Source organism: Rattus norvegicus, chromosome 14 (genome assembly GCF_036323735.1).
Source record: "Rattus norvegicus strain BN/NHsdMcwi chromosome 14, GRCr8, whole genome shotgun sequence".
Classification (NCBI taxonomy): Eukaryota; Metazoa; Chordata; class Mammalia; order Rodentia; family Muridae; genus Rattus; species Rattus norvegicus.
In genome coordinates, this window is record NC_086032.1 from 2,278,835 (window position 1) to 2,299,687 (window position 20,853).

The following is a 20,853-nucleotide window of genomic DNA, read 5'->3' on the forward strand; positions in this document are numbered from 1 at the left end:
CTGCCTCAATAAAACCTGAATTCAGTCGAAGTCCTCACACGTCCAACGAGGAAAATGACAGTCAACGAGGTTGAATAGTTTGTGCAGCTGAATTCAGGGCTTCACGACTCTTGTACACGTGCTGTCTGAAGGGCAACTGAATTACATTGAATGAAATACAGCTCACTAAAAGGTAATCACACACACAGTTCTATTAACTCTATCGTAGGTAAGCTGAATTTGTGGTGCACCCTTGCAATCCTAGACCTGGAAGACTTGAGGCAGCAGGACTGCTGTGAGCTGTAGGCAGCATGGCAGCCTGGGCCACAGAGTGAGAGGATCCCAAAACACTAAACAAAAATTTACCTTAGGCACAAAGACAAAGTCACCAAAGTAAGAAAGTAATAGGTAGATAAGGCCAGTAATGTGATGGTGTTGGAGATCAGAGGGGACAGGTAAGAAAGCATGCTGGGGACATGCCATCATGGGCCTGCACTTCAGAGCTTTATCTGGAAAATGGAGATAAAAACTTTGATTACAGAAGACCACAGCAGCCAAATAAAATGAAATGTTTTTCTTCTAACAGATGGCTCATGCCCAGATGATGTTTGCGTTTAAGGGTTTAGGATTACCTATTAATAAGGAAACCAGGGTGCTTCCCACTGATATTTCTAATTCAAAAGAAACAAGTCCTTTGTAAATCACTGTGGAGCGATATATTACATGTGTGTTTGTTTAAGGGGCTGGGGTGGTGTAACTTTAGAACTTTATATCTAAATCCTGTTTGCAGCAGGTCTGTAAAGCAGCTCTGGATGGGCTCCAGCAGCCTTTCCTCTGAATCCCTGCTCCTGGGTAGTGCTCACAGGACAGCGGGAGCTCTGGCTTTCTCCTGCTCAGGGTGCCTGACCAAAGCAGGATCAAGCCCCACACAGTATAATCTCTCTACTCTGCTAGTGGCGATCCCCACAATTGGGTAATACTACCTGTAAACTCGAGGAGTTTGTTCAGACAGGCAGATGCATTAGGAAAACCAGGGCCTGGCCACGAAAACTGAGGCTGTGATTGGTTAAGACCACTGCTATCTCCCATTATCCTCGAAGCTGCTGGAGCCTCCCCTCTTGAGGAATCTTGTGTGTGTCTGTGTGTGCACATGCGTGTGTTTATGTGTTTGTGTGTGCTGCCAGGAAGGGAACACAGGGGCCTCACACACTGGTAATTTTTAACAAGGATTAAAGATAGCAGGTTTGGAGACCCTCTGCAATTTATGGATAAATAAAAGACTAAATTATAAATTTGCTGGAGATGTGGGAAATTCTAAGGAAAAAAATCTTTGTAGAAAGTAGGCTTTGGTTAGAAAATGTAGTGTTATTCCTTCAGAAATTATCTGGGTTGGGGGTTAAGGAAATGAATGAGCAGGTAAAGTGCTCTCTTAGAATGTCTGATGACCGAAGTCAGATCTTGGAACCATGTGAAAAGCTGTACAGGAGCGCACATCTCTAATACCAGGACTTCTACTCAAGATGGGTAGCAGAGACAGGAGGACTGCCTGCCCCAAAGACTGTCAGTCAGCTAGCACACTCTTAATTGTCAACCCCTCTAGAATAAAAAATGTCACGTACATCCAACATCCAACAGCACAGGGCAAACTTCTCATTCCACAAGAGAAATGGTATACACAGAGGAGGAAATGGGTCAAAGCAAGACTAAAAGACAGAAGGACAAACATGAAGTCCTACAGCTCCATGTCCAATCCACCCTAATACTGTGTGACCCACAACAGCTGCCCAAAGTTTCCCTGGCTGGATGCTCGCTTATGGGATAGCAATATCAAAAGTCACTGAGGACAGACCTTTCCCTCTCAAGGTTCAAGTCCCACCTCCTGTGTCTCGGGAATAGTAGACAAGCACAGAAGGGGATGGTATCACAGCTGCGCCTTTCTTAAAATTGCTGACACCAGCTGAAAGGACAGCTACAGGTTAGACAGAAGGCAGAATGAAGGGAGACATCAGAGAAAGGCTATTTTCTCCTGGTAAAATAAAGCTATTTTATAGATGTCATTTTTAAATTCTTCTTAACCTGATCTGATAACAGTTTCTGCTAAAAATAATGGCATCTGAGTTGCATCTTTGACCCTAGGCACCCCAAATTGCCTAAGACTTATTTAAGTAAAGAACAAAGACACAAGCTAATCTAAGCAAATTTGTCAATTACCTACACAGGAAAAGGCCCCCGGAAAGCTGCCTCTGCAGAGATGGCAGGAAAATAGTAAGAAGTCTATTCAAACATGTACAATGGCATAGCGTAAAATTGGATACAATCGGGTACATTGGGGCCTTCTGGTTGCTGTCTACTCTGATGCCTGACTGTGTCTCATGTAATTGTCTAATAAACGTTGCCATCTGATGGCCAGCCAAGGGGACATAGGACATCTCACTGTGCCTGAGGTCTCAGCCTCCCAGTCTCAAGTAGTTCCCCCTTAGGGGCTTCTTGTAGAGAACCTGGGAAGGCTATGCTTGGTCTCCTACGCCTTCCTTTGAAAACCTAATGGGAATGTCCAAAACCTCAAAACGCTTGCATCCTGCATGCCTGTGACACCAGCAGGAAGGTCCCCCATGAGCTCAAGCAGTAGCCAATCCTCTGAATCAAGGATTCAGGGGTTGCCTGGGTCAGCTTGGGAAAGCACTTTCCTAGACTGTACAGTTTTGGCACCTGGTGGCTTTCTTCCTAAAAGAAATTTATATGCTGGGGCCCGCAATGGGTGGGGTTTGGTATCTTTTCTCTCTGTCTTGAGAGTGCCTGGCTACTTTTCATGGTGTTAATCTTATGAAAACTGTCCGCCTCACTCCTTTACTGGGTAGACAGCACTTTTTATTAATCCTTTGTTCCTAAGCCCCTTGCTCCTGATCCTTACTGTTAGGATTGGCTAGAAACAGCCACCAGTAACTATGCAACATTATCACACTGTCTCAAAACTTCCCACTACGTTAGTCCTTCATTTCTCAGTTCAGCACAGGACACAGACTCAAAGCAGATAAATCCTTTGCCAGGACATAGTAAGCACGGCCTTTAGTTGAGTTCCCTCTGGAACCTCAGGAGTCTGGCCTCTGCCAGCCCACTCTGGTTGGAACCTCAGGAGTCTGGCCTCTGCCGGCCCACTCTGGTTGGAACCTCAGGAGTCTGGCCTCTGCCGGCCCACTCTGGTTGGAACCTCAGGAGTCTGGCCTCTGCCGGCCCACTCCAGTTGGTGTTTTGGTCTCTGGATGACCTGAGAGTTGTTTATTTGCCTTTGCTTTCATCCCTGTAGCAGCTCCTGTACCCTGCTTCTCCAGTGTTTTCCAAACTGCTGCAAACCAGGTAAACAGCGTAAGAGCCACGTCACCCGGCGTAGTACAGCAGCAACCCCACTTCTTGGTACCAGTATTTTGTGTTACTTACTACTACACAGCGGTTACACAAATACCTGACAATTAAATGGAGGAAATAGATCTTTTTTCTCGGTTTTAGAGAGCTTATTCCAATATGGTTCAGAGGACACGGTAGAGCAGCAGAGTCCACAGCCTGGTGGCTGGGAAGCAGGAGACGGAAGTGTGCTGGGAAGGACCACCCTGCAGGACCTATCTGCCTACTTTCAGTCAGCTACAACCCCCAAAGCTTCTTTGTGACTTCCCCAAACAGCGCCACTCGCTGGGGCAAGCATACGACAGACCAGGCTGTGGAGTACTGCACGTATGAGTACCTATGATGACAACTGGCTTCGAGGATGAGATAAGCCCCGTGTTTAGTCTCTGGAGCCCCTACACGCTGCCAGGGACTGTGTGAAATGGTGCAGCTGTGGCCCGAAAAAGCTTGGCAGTTTCTCAGAAGGTTAATCATAACCCAGCAATTCAACACCAGTGTACACCACTAAACCGAAAACATGTCCCACAAGAACATGCCTCAGAGCAGAGATAGCTGAAATAACTCTCACTGATAACTGAGTACTGACGGAATATTATATGGTCATGAAAAAGTATTGTTACATGCTGTGACATGGACAAAAACTCTAAAAACATGTTAAATGAAAGAAGCCAAACATAAACAGGTATGTCTTCACTGATTTAAATATTTAGAACAGGTAAACAGAGAAATGGTTATCCCACTGGGTTGTGAGTCAGAGAAGTCAAGGCTGAACTCACATGAGGTTTCTTTTTGCGGTGACAAAATTGTTCTGTTATTAGACAGTATGGACCACTGTATACTATAGCAAATATATTATAAAATCCAGAACTGTCTACACATTAAAATGGGAATTTTATCTCAAGAAAAATCAGTTATAAATATTCCATATTATAAAATACAAAAAATACTGCCAAAAGTCTAATATAGTCTCAAAAACCAAGCTTGATTTGAATGGTAGAGAGAAGTGGGATCCAGGAGCAGTTCCAGGAACCATCTACTTGTTCTGAGGTGTGTGCACGGGTCTCTATGAGGAGATGAAGTGGGAGGGAGGAGTGAACGCACAGCTGGGAGAGGGTAAAAGCTTTAGTCTCAGCTTTCACTTGTGCCCAGGAGCCCCAGGGAAGGGACTCTCCAGTGTACCTGTCTGATGACGCCTTAAAGTGACTGTCTGCATCCTGATGGCTTTTGTTGAAAGACCATGGTCAAGTTGAGCTTGTTTAAAATACCATTTCCCAGGACTTACATGCTAATCCCTGAACGATGGGAATACTCAGAGCTTTTAGAGGGAATAAACTATTGAATGGTCCCTGACTACACACAGGCCACAGTTCACTGGAAACAGCCAGTTCAGATAAGTAAAGTGAAAGCAGACAGACACTTGGAGATGGCCTTGAAAGCTTTCCATTAGAGAGCACCAAGGGCATCCACGTCGGAGCAGCATGTGTCTGTCCTGCCTGGCGGAGGCTGCCCTCTCCTTTATCATCTTCTCTGAGCAATGCAGACAGGACACTCATTTCTCCACTGCACAATAGGTTCCAAGGAACACTGAAGTTTCACTAGTGACACAGACGGGACACTCATCTCCCCCCTTGCACAGCAAAGGTTCCAAGGAATACTGAAGTTTCACTAGTGACACATACGGGACCCTCATCTCCCCCCTTGCACAGCAAAGGTTACAAGGATCACTGCACAGTTTCAGTTGAGGAAACTTGACTCCCTCTCCTGCCACATGGGCTGTACACATGGGACTCAGCCTGTTAGACTGCTGTGTGGGCCTTTTCCTTGGCTGCCAGCTTTGATCAGGACCGTTCCCTAGATTTCTCGCCAGCATGGCACATCTATAATGACAGTTATAGATAAAGTCTAGTCTATAGTTACAGACTAGAATGGCTTTAAAGACAATGGTGGCTGACCTATGACAACTTCTCAGACACTGTACTGTGAGCATACAGGTCTGTCATGCCTCTGCTCTTGGCAAGACGGGTACTACGAAGAGGAAAAGGAGTGTAAGGGAGCTACGTGCCAGAAGATGCCCTTGATAAACACAGTGTTTCCTAATTTGATGTATAAACAAACTATATATGTTAATAGGTTTATCTAATATAATATAGAGGTTCTGAAATGCAGAAAAGCTAATATATACATGTATATATATGATATATATATATATGTTTATTAAGAGTAATATATCAAAAACTAGTAAGAACCCAGTATTTTATTTGGGCATATTTATTTGGGAAAATTCAATTCAAGCTATATTATTCCAATGTCCAGCCCTATCCAGAGAATAAAGTATGGCTAAGCTCAACTAGAAAAAATTATTACTTAGGGTAAGAGTGCCAGACAAGTGCAGGATTCTGAAACCAGCTGAAGAGGGTTCTTTTGACAAGCACACTCGTCCACAGCAGCAGAAAATGCCAGGTCTTGAGTTTTCACACCAGTATTGAAGTGTGCAAGACACTGCTATAGAAAACCATCTTTCCTGGTGACTCTTGTATTCAATGAACATTAGCAATAAAGCTTTAATATTCAAAGAACTGTAGTATATTGCTATACTATTTATTACACAAAATTATAAATATCTTACTGTATAAGATAACTGGAGTAGTATCTTCTAAAATATGTACTTATTGTGTGTGAGTACTGGTGTACACACGCCACAGCATGTGTGTGGGGCCAGAGGACAGCTCTCAGGCGTCCGTCCTGACAACGTGCGGAATCTGGAGACCTAAGTTAGGCCTGAGTGCTGAGCCCTCTGCAGTCTGTGTACCCTTTCTCAGTAACGACAGTCGCTCTACAGAATGAGGCTTGGTTTTGAGTATGCATTTTAGAGATGCCTACAGGTTCCTAGTAACCCTCCTTGAACATCTGCAAACAGAGTTCTGCGAAGGTCTCTGAGGAGTGCCCAGGGGAGACTTTCAGGCCTCCTCCCAGTTTAGTGGCAATAACCTAACAGCTGAAAGGAAAGGTCACTTACACAAACTGTGCCTGATTCCCCTTTGCTGAGCTGAGCACATCATTGGCATCTGAGCTATCTCCCCTTTCTGTGGGAGGCTCTCTGTCTAACACTGACCCTCATATCAAGGGCAATGCAGTCCTCATCTTCATCCAACTGTATGTAGGAGGAAGGTGCGAGAGTAGACCAAATGTAATTACACCCTGTAGAGGTGAGTGGGATTCACTCTAAATATTTACATCTTTATTTAAATATTTAAAATTCTTAATGAAGTATTTAAGTTCTGTTCCTAACATGCTTAGTAGTAGTTATTTTAGGAGGACCGGGTTGTGGATGAAAGGGGCCAACAGCTAAGCGACAGGTTCCTTAGGGTAGTGTGAGAGGGTCCAAGGGGGCTTTCTGAAGACAAGAAATGAATGAAATAATATGTACCCAGATGGAAGGCTTGAGAGCTAATGATAAACGATGACGAGGGACACCTGAAGCCTGAGGCTGTGGTGCAAACGGACTGACGGAACGGTTAAGGAGGTCCGAGGGAAAGACACAAGATTTCAAGAATGAAAGCCTAGCAAGTACTTTGGAACATGGGATCTACAGTGACCCAAGATTTTCAAAGCCAAAGGACTTACTCCAGACATGACTGGGCTGTGTACGAATCAAAAGGCTCAGTGGCTGGGAAGGTTGGCTCTACCTATGGGGTCAGGACATAAGCGTGACAGAGGACAGAGTGGTGCTCACAGCTACGATCTTAAGACTGTACACGGGAAACTAATACAGATAAAAAGCATACAACTGAATCCTGTGGCTTACTTTTCCAAAGAGTTGTTACACCTAAACCAGAAGTCAAATGGTGCAAAACAGCACTAGCTAATAGTGTCAGTATCTTTCGTTACATGGTATCCATATTAAAACAAAACATAGGTTTTCTTATATGTTTGTTATAAAGTATTCATGTGTGTACATGTTCATGTGTATATATGGAGGTCGGAGGTTGGTTTTGGGTGCCTTTCTCAAATGCTCTCCACTTTATTTTCTGAGGTAGGGTCTCTCCCTGAGCCAGGAGCTCATCAATTCGGGTCAGCTGGCTCACCAATGAGCTTTGGGGTCTCCTTGTCCCCCACTCACATGCTGGAGTGACATGCACACAGCCACACCAGGCTTCTATGTGGGTTAGGGTCACAAGTGTAGGTCCTTATGCCCAGAGTCTCGTTTTCACAGGGAATAATTACATGGATTTTATATTATATTTTATTATTGTGTTTCTCAACACTCCCTCCCCCCAAAGACAGGATTTCTCTGTGTGGCCCTGGCTTTCTTGGAACTCATTCTGTAGACCTGCTGGCCTTGATCTCAGATATCCACCTGCCTCTGCCTCCCGAGTGCTGTGATTAAAGGTGTGAGCCACCATTGCCCGGCTCACTCTTCTAATTGTTAGACATTTTGGAGATGTGGCAGTAGTTTAATACAAAGTAAAGGCCAATGCGTCTTCAATTTCAGAAGCAAGAGTCTGAGATCACTGTTCATGCCTCTAACATGTCAACCTAAACACTGCTTCCCCCTCAGTGTAATAAATTACCAAAGTAAGTTAGATAGTTGTCTATGGGCATTTATTACCAGGCATATGATACTGTGGGTAAGCATAGTTATTGATATTTTCTGTCAATGAACAAAATATTTACACATTTCATAAAGTAGAAAACCTTTTAAAAATTAATAATATATCTTTCATGAACTGCCAATTCAACTGGAACACTGAATAGTAGAAATAACAAAAGATTTGTTCTTAGGGTTGATTAAAAATTTATATCAGAGCATTCAAGTAAAGTTATTTTCTGTGTTCTGATTTAATGAATCATGTAAGTTGTATCTGTTCGGGCGACACAGATTCCGGCTCACTGAAGCCTAAGCTAATGCTCCTCACACAGCTTTCCTTGGGACAGGGAAGGCACATGTCAGTCTAAAGTAAGATCAAAGGGAGAGCAGTGCTGGAGACGGCGTGAGCGTGACTGACCCGTGAGCATCCATAAGTTTCCAATTGCCTGTGGGCTTCAATGGCCTAACCAACACCCAGCAGCAGCAGCAGCAGCAGCAGCAGCAGCAGCAGCAGCAGCAATGAGTGAGCCGCAAAAGACTGCCCAATTCAAGCTGAAACACACTACACCTGATACATGGCTTTAACCCTCTGAAGAACAGCCTTAGACACCGCCAGTGGCTTCTTAAGAGCTGGCTGAGTTTTAAACGTTTTATGTCTACTGGACTAGTGTTTACTTAGCTCCTTTAAACCTGTTAATTTTAAAGTGTACATTTAGAAAATAAGACTTATCCACTATTATTAAACACAAACTATGTCCAAAAATGAAATATATATACATAAACAGATGTAGGACAATGAAGTCTCAATAGAATAGATATCAACAAGAAGATGTAAGACTGCTGCACAAATCTTGCATATGGGGGTGTTCTCCGGTAAAAGAGAGATAATATTTATGAGAACTAGATTCTCCCAAGATGGTGGAATTTGGCATTACCCCTTTACATGGACGCTACCTTCTCATAAAAATAGGAAAATCAGGCACAACATAGGAAAATGGCATTCTCCAAGAGTACTTACAGTGACAGCAAGACCACGGCGATTAAAGTCCACTCCACAGGTTTGTGGATAATGTTTCTATTTGATAATCTGAAAGACATCAAGACTTACCTTTGAGTTTTAGTTTGGGGTAAGAATCATAGTTTAATGTGTCAAAGAAGCAGCGTTCTTCACCTGTTTATTCCAAATACTCAGAGCAAGGACCTGTGACCAATGGACTTTCAAATCGGTACTTTTTAATTTATTATATCATAGTTGTCTTTACTTAACATCTGAATAAAATTTTAGAAAACTTAACATCTACTAGTTTGTCAATCTGGATTTTCTCTATAGTTTAGAAAGAATGTTTTTTTTCCAAATCACAAAAGTCGAGCTACAAAATGGCAGTACAGTATAATAGTCAGCTAACGTGGCCATCAGTGCAGCTGCTGTCACTTACTGTTGTTATAGACTCAATCTTTGGAGAGCTGGTATATACAGAAGGGTCAGTAGCCTCACAGGCTTCTGTAAAGATCCAGTGTTCAAAAGGTGCACACGGCTAGATCAGCTTCCCTTCACGACTAGCCAGCTCTGACACAGCCGAGCAGAGCGGTCCCTCCATGGACGTCTCCGCCTGGTGTCTCTCTCTCTCTCTCTCTCTCTCTCTCTCTCTCTCTCTCTTTCTCTTTCTCTCTCTCTCTGGTATCACTTGCCAACCTCTTAACCCTGAGCAACCTGGGCTTCTGCCCCACGTCTCTCGTCGTCTGTGCAAACAGTCCTACAGCACCAAGACCTCTATGAGCTGACGCTCTCTGTGGTCTGGACGTCTTTCCTGAATTCGCGTCTGTATCAGACTGCATGCAGCATAAGCACGCACTCCTCGTGTCTGGCAGGGGTAGCTGTTCTGTGCTCTGACCGAATCTTTCTTCCTGACTGCCATTACTTTCCTAGGTTTATCAACACCCTAAATGGTCAATGACTTTGTCAGGTTCACTCCTGTTCTCAGGTTTTGTTTTTAGCTTTGACAAAGACTGTTGCAGCAGTGGTAAGTCATTCCAATACATTCCAAACACAAAACGTTCATATCCATGTAAGATGTACAGATCAATCAATCAATCTCTCTCTCTTTCTCATACACACACACAGAACCCCCCCAACAGACAGACAGACAGACAGACAGACACACACACACACACACACACACACACACACACACACACACACACACACACATACTCTGGACTTAGGCCTCCTGGGGAAGCAGCCAGTGCTCTTTACCATTGAGCTGTATCTCCAGCCCCATTTTCAAGTTTCTTAAATCTTTTTGTTTTTAGCATGTACTTCTATGTGTTGAGTCTGTGTGCTACAGCACATGTATGGAGGTCAGAGTACAATTCTGTGTCTGTGTGTGTGTCTTCTGTCTTTATGTGAGTTTGGAGATCAGACTCCATCAACAGCAAGTGCCTTTTTAGCTGCAGAGCCATCTTGTTGTCCCTGTGCTCAGGCTGTTCTGTCAGATGACCTCAGACAGTCCCAGCTTGATCCTCATCTCCCATCAGCCCTTTCTTTAAATGCATCTCTCCCTGCTGTCTTTCTCCAGCAGATTTTCTAACACCGGAGCTTCTTATTTTGCTTCTCGTCTTCTTGGAAGACATGGAGACTATACTGGACAAGAGAAAGAGTCTCATAACAGTATGCCACACTAAAATGTGCAGACAGCCTTTGACAGATGAGGCAAGGGCTGTTCTGTTTATTTACTGTCTTGTAGCAAACAAAACGGAATCCAGCACATAACCACAAAGAGCTTGAATGGTAGGATAAGGGTGGACATAAAAACGACAAAACAACCTTGTGTGTGTGTGTGTGTGTGTGTGTGTGTGTGAGAGAGAGAGAGAGAGAGAGAGAGAGAGAGAGAGAGAGAGAGAGAAATTGAGATTTTCATTATGTAGCTTTGGGCTGGCCCACCTCTGCCTCCCAGTACTAGTATTAAAAGTGTACACCATTGGGCCTAAAATTCTGTTTTGGTTTTTGTTGTTGTTTGTAAGCCTCTCAGGTAACACATATTTAGTATTTCAGAAGTTCATTTTGTCATTCAGGAAAAACAAGGTAGCACGTGTGTACTCTCTACCACTGTTCCAGGAACTGGAGGAGCACAAGGAGGGGCTGTGTTAGTTACCCTTCTATTGCCCTGACAAAGTACCACAACCAAGGCAACTTACAGAAAAGTCTATGGGGCTTATGGCTTCAGAGGAGAGGCCATGACCACCATGCTGGGAGCGTGGCAGCAGCAGGCTTGGCATGGCCCTGGAGGAGTAGCTCAGACTTTACATCTGATCCATAGCAGGAGACAGACAGCTTACTGGTAATGGCTTGGGCTGTTGCAACCTCAAGCCCCCACTCCAGTGACACATGTCCTCTAACAAGGCCACATCTCCTAATCCTTCCTGAAAAGTTCTACCAATCGGTGACCAAGTATTCAAACACGTGCTCCTGGGGCCTTCTCATTCAACCCACCGAGACTGTAATTTTACCTCACGGTTTTTCTGATACATTAGTTGGAGAGCAAAGTTCCAATTGTTTTCATATTGCTGATCCATAGAATTTCTACTATATATGCTAAATAAATATACTTACTATTGTCTAACTAATAATTAAAAAAACAAAAGGGGGGGCTGGGGATTTAGCTCAGTGGTAGAGCGCTTACCTAGGAAGCGCAAGGCCCTGGGTTCGGTCCCCAGCTCCGAAAAAAAAAAAAAAAAAAGAACCAAAAAAAAAAAAAAAAAAAAAAAAAACAAAAGGGGCCAGAGGGATGGCTCGGGGTAAAAACACTGGCCACTCTTCCAGAGGGCCTGGGTTCAATTCCCAAGTCATGTGGTTCATAGCCATCTGTAACTCCAGTTCCAGGGGACCCAGTTCCCTCTTCTGGCTTCCCTGGTTATTAGGCTCGCTATTTAAAATGTATACATGTTTAGAACGTGGTCTTGAGTCATCATACATGTAATTTAAAGAGGATTTTATTTCACATCTGCTAAGACAAGAGTCTTAACCTGCTGGGGGGAGCATGCCCTGTGCTATGCCAGGTCAGTGGTGCCAGACATAGCCCAACTCGGGGTGGGTGGATAGGAGTGAGCAGTTCTACTCACGCATGAAAAGTTCTTCAGAGAGCCCTAAATAGCCTCTCAGCTCTGCGCGCTGGAGTCACCTAGGGGGCTTTTAAGCTATACTGCTGTCTGAGCACGACCCTAACTAATCAAAAGAAACCTGGTCTCCAGGGGCCAAGGCCCACATTCGCAGTTGTTAAATGGCTCGGGAATGGCTGTTCTACAAGCTCTTAGTATTGACGACCATTTCAAAAAGAAAAATATTGTTGTTTATGTCAACGCTTTCCCATTGGTTGGTATTGACTGGAAGTTCTCCTCCACAGCAGTCACCACTAGCTATAGGGCAACTTTTCAGAGAAAGCAGGTTATAGATCACAGTGTCCCGTCAGAAGCAGAGGACTCCTTATCCTCGGGAGCACCTGACATCCCTCTGAAGTTAGTCAGACGGATTAATCTTTATTAGAGCTATCGACCCCCTCACAGGTTTTAGAACAAAATTAGAGTATAATTCTATAGTAGCCTCTACTAAGGTAATGTTTACTTTTTGGCTTATTTCTCACAGATGTCTTCATTAAATTTCAAGCATATATAGCAGTAAGACCACATAAAATAAATAAAATAAGCTCTGTATACTCTTTATTATTCAGTCAACAATCATCTTCGGACCAACCATGCTGCACCTCCACGGCCCATTCTTAACTACCACCCCTACTAACCTAATAGCATCCTTTAATCATTTAATTATTGTGACCAATGAAAAAAGTAACTGGAGGGAGTCAGGCTACACAACTGGGATGACGGAAAAAGTGATAAAGTAAGTTTATACATTAAAGGGGACATTAGAGGGAGCTGGAGAGATGGCTCAGTGGTTAAGAGCACCGACTGCTCTTCAGAGGTCTTGAGTTCAAATTCCAGCACCCACATGGTGGCTCACAGCCATCTGTAATGGGATCTGATGCCTCTTCTGGTGTCTGAAGACAGTGACAGTGTACTCATATACTCCTATAAATTAAATAAATAAATCTTAGTGTGGGGGATTTGAAAATGAGCCTCTGCGTATCTGCCATCTGTCTGTCAGGACAGAAGCACCACTGACGTGCCTCTTGTCCTTGCTAGCTTCTGTGTCAGAGGAAGCTTGGTCAATAGCATAGGCTGCACCATAGACTCCGTACACAAGCTCTTACAGTAATCCCAGTAGGCCTTCGGGTTTTTCAAGTTTGGTCTGGTGAAGTTACTGCTTTTCAACTTAATACCCTTGGAAGTACTCAAGTGTACTCCAGAATGCTCCCAGAGGTCCCTTTGATATGTGACTGAAAAACCAGACAGATGCTTAGTAGACACCAGCAAAGCTGCTGGCTTAGGGAATGGGAGCTGTAATGCAGTGCCAATGATGCAGGGGGTTCTGGGGTCTGCTCTCACCTGGGCCTCACGTGTGCTAACTGCATGTCCTACCACAGAAGCACACTCCCAGAACACTGCACGCTTCCAACTCTTCATATTCCAGCTTGCTCTTGCGCTCGCGCTCGTTCTCTCCCCCCCCCATCCCCCTCCGAGACAGGGTTTCTTTGTGTAGTCTCAGCTATCCTGGAAATCAGACAAGACTGGCCTCAAACTCACAGATATCCACCTGCCTCTGCTTCCCAAATGCTGAGATAAAAGGCGGCGTGCACCAACACCAGCTGGCTTATATGTCAGCTTTCGGTCAATTCTTTACGATAGCACTCCTGAAGTAGGTCCTCCTAACCTGCAAAGGCAACTTCCTACCACACGCTTCAGAACACCTCTGTGGTCCTCTCCAGAGCCTATTAAACCTACCATGATTGATTTTCCAGGTTTACTGAGGTACAGTGGGTATAATTATGTCTGTCTGTCTGTCTGTCTGTCTGTCTGTCTGTCTCTCTCTCTCTCTCTCTCTCTCTCTCTCTCTCTCGTGTGTGTGTGTGTGTGTGTGTGTGTGTGTGTGTGTGTATTTATCAGAACAAACTGGGCTGACCAGCACTCCTCTCACCTTATGTAGTTCCTTAGTGCATGTGTAGCAGCTCCTCTCTTAGCAAATTCTTAGCCTGGTTAGTAGGAAACATGTGAAAGCAATAAATGTCCCCAGTGTGGCTGCTGATGCTTAAGGAAGAGACTGTACCTGAATGTGTGCTCAGGGCCTAAACACAGCAAGTGGATAAACGCTGTCTAGTGAAATGTCTTCGTAGAAAACCTAAGTTAAAGGAAGGGGTAAATAAGGAGGGAGACACTGGGCTGAGACCACACTTGCCCTTACTCTCAGGTCCTGTTAGGGAGCTCACAGAGGGGTTCCACCCGGTGAGTCAAATCAGATGCAGTGTCATGTCTCCGCCTTCCTCCCCAAGCACATGGCGCTGTGTGCTGAGTCGCCTTTTCCTCTGCTTTGCTAAGATCTGCTGAGTCAGAACTTCTGAGGATACAGACAACGGCGAGCCAACCTGACACGGGTGCTGCAGGAGACGCTGCACGCTCTCCTCAAAGACTGTAGGACAGGACGTGTCGGTGGCAGGATGTATGCTCATCGTGTGTCAGGCCTGTGTCCCATGTCCATTCTCCCACAAACATGTGACCAAATATGCACCTGCACACATGTGTACGTGTACACATAACCCATTACTAATTTCTTTTTTGGCATGGGGAGCAAACCCATGGCCTAGTACATGCTAGATAGTGGTTTTTAATACTGAGTCGCACCCCTGGCCCCTCAAAAGAAATTTTAGTTGTCTAGTTCAGAAGCAAGGGGACCAGACAGAAAATCAAGTATGGAGGGCACTGACCTCAAGCAAGGGGTCTCGTCTAAAGCACGGACAGAAGTATAAAAACCTGATTCACACTCTTTCATAATGCACAACCTTTTATCTGCCAAGAGAAGAGGCAGCATAGGATCTACACTTAGGCTTGAAATCAAAACCCAGTGATTAGTTTTATATGATTTGAGAGAGGTTATTTAACCTCTTGCTGCCATTTTTAAAATGATAACACCACTGTTGTTTTGTTTTTCCTTTCAGAAATTAAACAACATAGGTACACTATCAGGCAAATCCTGCATGTTGATGAGAACTGACTTCATGTACTGACATCAATCAGACACTATTACCAGTGCTGCTCAAAAGACCAACAGAGTAGACAGTAGTTTTCACCATTAAACACCTCTATTTCCATGGCATGTGCAATAATAATGGAGTGATTCCAGTCACTGTAATGCCACTAGTCAGATGACATCATAGGAGTCAGATGACATCATAGGAGTCAGATGACATCATAGGAGTCAGATGACATCATACGAGTCAGATGACATCAGGAGCTCCAAAGGAGTAGGAGACAGGCCTATAAGACAGCGTCACGGGCTGGAGAGATGGCTCAGCCGTTAAAGGCTAGGCTCACAACCAAAAATATAAGACAGCGTCACACTCCAGCATTCCACCTGTAAGTCATCAGCACATCTGACTAAAACATTACATATTTAACTGAAAAGCCACTTCATCAATTCTGGACTAGTTCTCATTAGCAGCCCTTTTATAAGACTAATGTTTTAAATAAAGAGACAAATAACTCACACTTGGAGACACAATCATGTGCCCCACAGTGAAAGACAAGGATGTCTTTAGACGCGGAGGAGAACGATGGAAAGAATCACTGATGGCATCTCCCCAGGGTCTTCACTTGGTAAAGTTAGACTGACTGACTGCGTGCAGAGGGAAAACCAGGGGGCTTGGATGTTCTGTGAGATGGTCGGCTGTACATACACACATACATGCTACACAACGGTCGGTTCTAAACTATCTCCTGTCACTTAAGTGCCAGGCCAGTTAAGTCAGGTGCATGAGAACTGAAGGACAGCAGGCCCAGTTGGTGGTCCTGCAGCCGGTTTTCCACCTGGAGCACATGTCGCTGATTAGATGGCTACTGCACACATTTCCACTTCCTCTGAGACCTAGTAAGACCTGAGAGCCTCAAGCTTTGTCATTGTTTAACACAATATTCAAACCTCACTTGGTATATACAAAGTGAACTCTGTTTAATCTACTTTAAATGAGGTCAGGAAACGTGTATGTTCAGGATGAGAGGACTTGCTTAGGTCAGTTTTTGGTAGTGCTGGGGTCAGAACTCAGGGCCTCATGCATGCTAGGCCAGTGTGCTACAGGTGAGCGACAAGTTCCCCTCCTAGAGGACTTATCCGGAGAGCTCTTCTGAGGTGACGTCACCAGCTTGCACAGAACAGTGAGGCGGTATCCACCCACGGTCTGAAGGGAAATGCACAGCAAGCCCTGACAAACCAGTGAAACTGCTACTGTGCCTTCATTCCCTGAGAAGGCAGAACAAAAACGCTCAGTCCTGGGTCTGCACTGTGGACCTCTAACCCAACCTCACCATCACTGTCAACTTTTCCTTTGCATGCACGGCTCTGCCAGGGACATAAGTTCATTCCATCATGAACTGGGAAACAGAAGACCATTCAGCTTTGTAATATTTGGCCCGGACTCTTTTTTACACAGCACTTAATCTTCCAAAGGCCTGTGCCAATCCGAAGAGCACTCTGGGATCCCTGACTTGGCACGATCAATGATCTTACAGTGGTATTATCTCTAGGACAAATGACAACAACACCGATAACTAGAAAGATCATGCTGTTCAGATTTAGTTTTAACCTTCACTTTCAAATGTGGACATCTCAGTGAGACTGTTCTTAGGTGCACCTTTCATCACCAGGAGACTCAACTGTTTCACTTTCCAAGGTGCAAAATCTTTCTTCTGTCTTTGGAGTTCTCAGAAGTCAGCGTCTTCACCGTTCAGTAAAAGCCACTGTCCTGCACTGCTCACTGCACTCCTTCCTCTATGCTGTCACAGGTGAGGTCATCTCTGAGGATGAGGATCCATCAGCGCTGCTTCTCATGCATTACCCCAGCTCACCACAGAGCTGCTCCTCTGCTGCACACTTTACAATACCACTAAACTCCGCATTACTAGCTTTGTGTCACAGACGTAATTTGCCTGTGTGTGTGTATGTGTGGGGAGGTCTGTGTGTGTATTTGTGATGTGTGTGTATGTGTATAGGGAGGTTTTTCTTCTTTTTTTTTTTTCTTTTTTCTTTTTCTATTTTTCGGAGCTGGGGACCGAACCCAGGGCCTTGCGCTTGCCTAGCTAAATCCCCAACCCCAGGAGGTTTTTCTATGCATGTGTGAGGTGGTTTGTGTACATATATATGTAAAGGGAGGTCTGTGCGTGTTTATATGGAGGGGGGAGTTTGTGTGTGTGTTTATGTATGTATGTATGGAAGGTTTGTGTGTGGGGGGAGATGTGTGTGTGTGTGTGTGTGTGTGTGTGTTTATGTATGTATGGAAGGTTTGTGTGTGTATCTGTGTGTGTGTGTGTGTGTGTGTGTGTGTGTGTGTTTGTGTGTGTATGTATGGGAAGGTTTGTGTGTGTGGGGAGGTGTGTGTGTGTGTGTGTGTGTGTGTGTGTAGGTCAGAGGATAACCTTGGGTTTAGATCTTCAGGTGTTGTCAACCATTTCTAAGTCAAGGTCTTCTCCCTCTGGCCTAGAACTTGCTAAGTAGCCTAGGCTGGCCAGTCAACAGGCCTGCCTCTACCCCCTCAACGCTAAGATTATCAGCACACATCATGCCAGAATTTTCTTCTTTTAAACTTGGCATCAGGGGCCGAGTGCAGGTTATTACGCTCACAAGGCTGGCATCCTGCTGACAGAGCCAGCTCTCTCCAGCTTGTACTTTCCCTCCTAAGTGGAGCTACTTTACAAGCAAGCTATCCAAAGTAAAATGTGTCAGAACTTGAGCCAGTAGGGATGTGTTCAACAGAAACCTGAAGAGGGAACAGCTCTGAGTCTAAGATGAGTCCTCAAAGGTCAGTTACTCTCTCCTCACGCTCCCGTCCACCTGCCACTGCACAAGACAATCAACAGTCAGTAACAGAGAAGGAAAAATTACCACATTAACACTAACCTGAAAGTCTGAACAAGGTTTTTAAGTTCAGTGTAAATATCTCCCATTGTAATCTGAAGAGGACCCAAAAGGCCGGGCAATCTGGGGAGAAAAGAACAAAAGAAAATTATATATGGTGCCTACCTCTGGGGTTTCTACATCCAACAGTGGCCCTGAGGAAGTCTCAAAGGCTAAGCTACCTTGTGATGAGTGAGAAGGAAGTCAAAGTGCCCGTTCACAGGAAGGCCCTGCTGCTTTGGTCTGTGCTGCAGAGTAAGGCCTGTACTGCAAACCCGCACGGGCTGCTGTCCTCTGTCAGTCTGTCTGTCAGCACCTCTAATTCCATAGCCTCACTATGAAAGCACTGTCCTTTGACTAACCTTATCATCACTATTTTCCAACTTCTCAAACAGTGATTAACACACTTTATGTTTTCTTGCTAAAAAACTACAGGTTGGAAAGTTCAAGGTAGATCTCATAGTTCTAGAAAAAAAATCGCAAACTTTTTTGTTTTGTTTTAAACAGAAACAGCAGTTTTTAGCTGTTCCTTGTGACTGGGCTGATTTTAAGAACAATCCTTCCCATTACAAGACACCTCAAGCCAAAGCTCAAGTTGAACTGAGGGAAACTCATGTTCTTGAGTGTGAAACGACCTAGGACCATGCGGCTGTGCTGAACAAGCCAACCAGCTGTGTCAGTGTTCAGTGGTGTGGCAGTGTCCAGCGGTGTGGCAGTGCAATGTCCAGTGGTGTGTCAGTGTTCAGTGGTGTGGCAGTGTCCAGCTGTGGCAGTGTCCAGTGGTGTGGCAGTGTCCAGTGGTGTGGCGGTGTCCAGTGGTGTGGCAGTGTCCAGTGATGTGGCAGTGTCCAGCGGTGTGGCAGTGTCCAGCGATGTGGCAGTGTCCAGCGGTGTGGCAGTGTCCAGCGGTGTGGCAGTGTCCAGTGGTGTGGCAGTGTCCAGTGGTGTGGCTGCGTCCAGTGGTGTGGCAGTGTCCAGCGGTGTGGCAGTGCAATGTCCAGTGGTGTGGCAGTGTCCAGTGGTGTGGCAGTGTCCAGCGGTGTGGCAGTGTCCAGTGGTGTGGCAGTGTCCAGTGGTGTGGCAGTGTCCAGTGGTGTGGCGGTGTCCAGCTGTGGCAGTGTCCAGTGGTGTGGCAGTATCCAGCTGTGGCTGTTCGCAGGGGCAGAGCGCCCTTGGCTTGTTCTCTATTTCTTGGCTGGCTTAGGAAGGCGTGGGGTAGTTTGCTTTTCTATTCTACCGTCTCACTTTTCCCTTTTATGACATTCCTATGTCATCTACAAAAACAATTTATCTAAAGATATCTGAAAAAAATAAATCTTAAAATGGAAAATTTTCAAGTGAGGAAATTCATGCAAGCTTTTCAAATCATTAAAAAATGTTCAGAATTCAAGGATAATATTCATAAATTGCAAATTCATGAAAATACTGAGTTAATTTAAATCTCTTAAAAAGCTAAAATGACATGTCCATACTTACACTTTGCTCAATTTTTCAAGAACAATCCGTCTTCTAATCTGGTTCTGGGAACTCGAATCAATCAGGGGGAAGCTGGGATCACGCTGAAGCTCATTCTGAAAGCAGACAGAGAAATAAACTTGTTTTTAATGACCGGAGCCATAACACTGAGTAGAAACATTTGCTCCTCTAGTGTAGGAAGAGACTTGAGAACTGAAATGTTTAAACCTGAGCATCGGCATATGTCACCATCAGGTGATGCCCTGCTGGCCCCTTTGCCCCCTTTGGAAGGCAGTGGTCTCCTCTGTAAACTACCAAACTCGCTATAAATTACACTTAAGGATTAACATCAGTACTTGTACCTGGGGGAAAGCATTTCTAGGAAAAGGTAAGGTCATTCCAATGAACTAGGAATGAGAGCTGAAAACAAACAGCCAAACCAAACCCACTTCACTTGTTGGCAAGCAGCACAAAGCTAGCAAGGCAGTAAGGAACTGGACTAGACCAGGAGAGGGTAACTCAGGAGAGTGCTGGGCTAGACCAGGAGAGGGTAACTCAGGAGTGTGTGCTAGGCTGAGCCCCTGCAGAGGGTAACTCAGGAGAGTGCTGGGCTAGACCAGGAGAGGGTAACTCAGGAGAGTGTGCTAGGCTGAGCCCCTGCAGAGGGTAACTCAGGAAAGTGCTGGGCTAGACCAGGAGAGGGTAACTCAGGAGAGTGCTGGGCTAGACCAGGAGAGGGTAACTCAGGAGTGTGCTGGGCTAGACCAGGAGAGGGTAACTCAGGAGAGTGTGCTAGGCTGAGTCCCTGCAGAGGGTAACTCAGGAGAGTGCTGGGCTAGACCAGGAGAGGGTAACTCAGGAGTGTGCTGGGCTAGACCAGGAGAGGGTAACTCAGGAGAGTGTGCTAGGCTGAGCCCCTGCAGAGGGTAACTCAGGAGAGTGCTGGGCTAGACCAGGAGAGGGTAACTCAGGAGAGTGTGCTAGGCTGAGCCCCTGCAGAGGGTAACTCAGGAGAGTGCTGGGCTAGACCAGGAGAGGGTAACTCAGGAGAGTGCTGGGCTAGTCCTGGAAGAGACAACTCAGACACTAAGGACCTCAGCAGAGAGTTTTCTAATGGAATCATAGGTCAGGGGATGCCCATGAAGGCGGGTTATGGGTAAAGCTTCCCAGTTGGAGGACAGACTTGGAAGGAATACACTCTGTAGCAAGGCTGACTCTTGAGGACTGCTGCCACCATTAAGTCCCCTCGAGTCCTGATCAGGTCATGGTGACGTGGGTTGCTGGGAATCTTGAGAGGTGAACAGCTCCATCCCTAGAGGATGATAATACTATCCTGAATCTCAGGTTAGGGTCTCCAATGCGCACAGACTGGCTGCAAAGTCGT

At 45.3% G+C, this 20,853-nt stretch overlaps 1 protein-coding gene across 8 annotated transcripts in view; it reads right to left on the bottom strand.

Annotated features, from left to right (window-relative positions):
• Rpap2 (RNA polymerase II associated protein 2) overlaps nt 1-20,853 on the bottom strand; it is a 78,286-nt gene that overhangs the window by 24,869 nt on the left and 32,564 nt on the right. For 4 of the 8 annotated variants that reach the window (XM_006250548.5, NM_001013987.1, XM_063273017.1 and 1 more), the window contains 3 exons: nt 19,491-19,585; nt 18,018-18,098; nt 8,985-9,053 (listed from right to left, as the gene is read on the bottom strand). In XM_006250548.5, the coding sequence (XP_006250610.2) occupies nt 8,985-9,053; nt 18,018-18,098; nt 19,491-19,585 (245 nt within the window). Of the gene's footprint in view, nt 1-8,984; nt 9,054-12,662; nt 13,046-18,017; nt 18,099-19,490; nt 19,586-20,853 lie in introns of those variants that run through there. The other 4 variants (XM_063273016.1, XM_063273015.1, XM_063273014.1 and 1 more) reach the window with 2 other exon arrangements.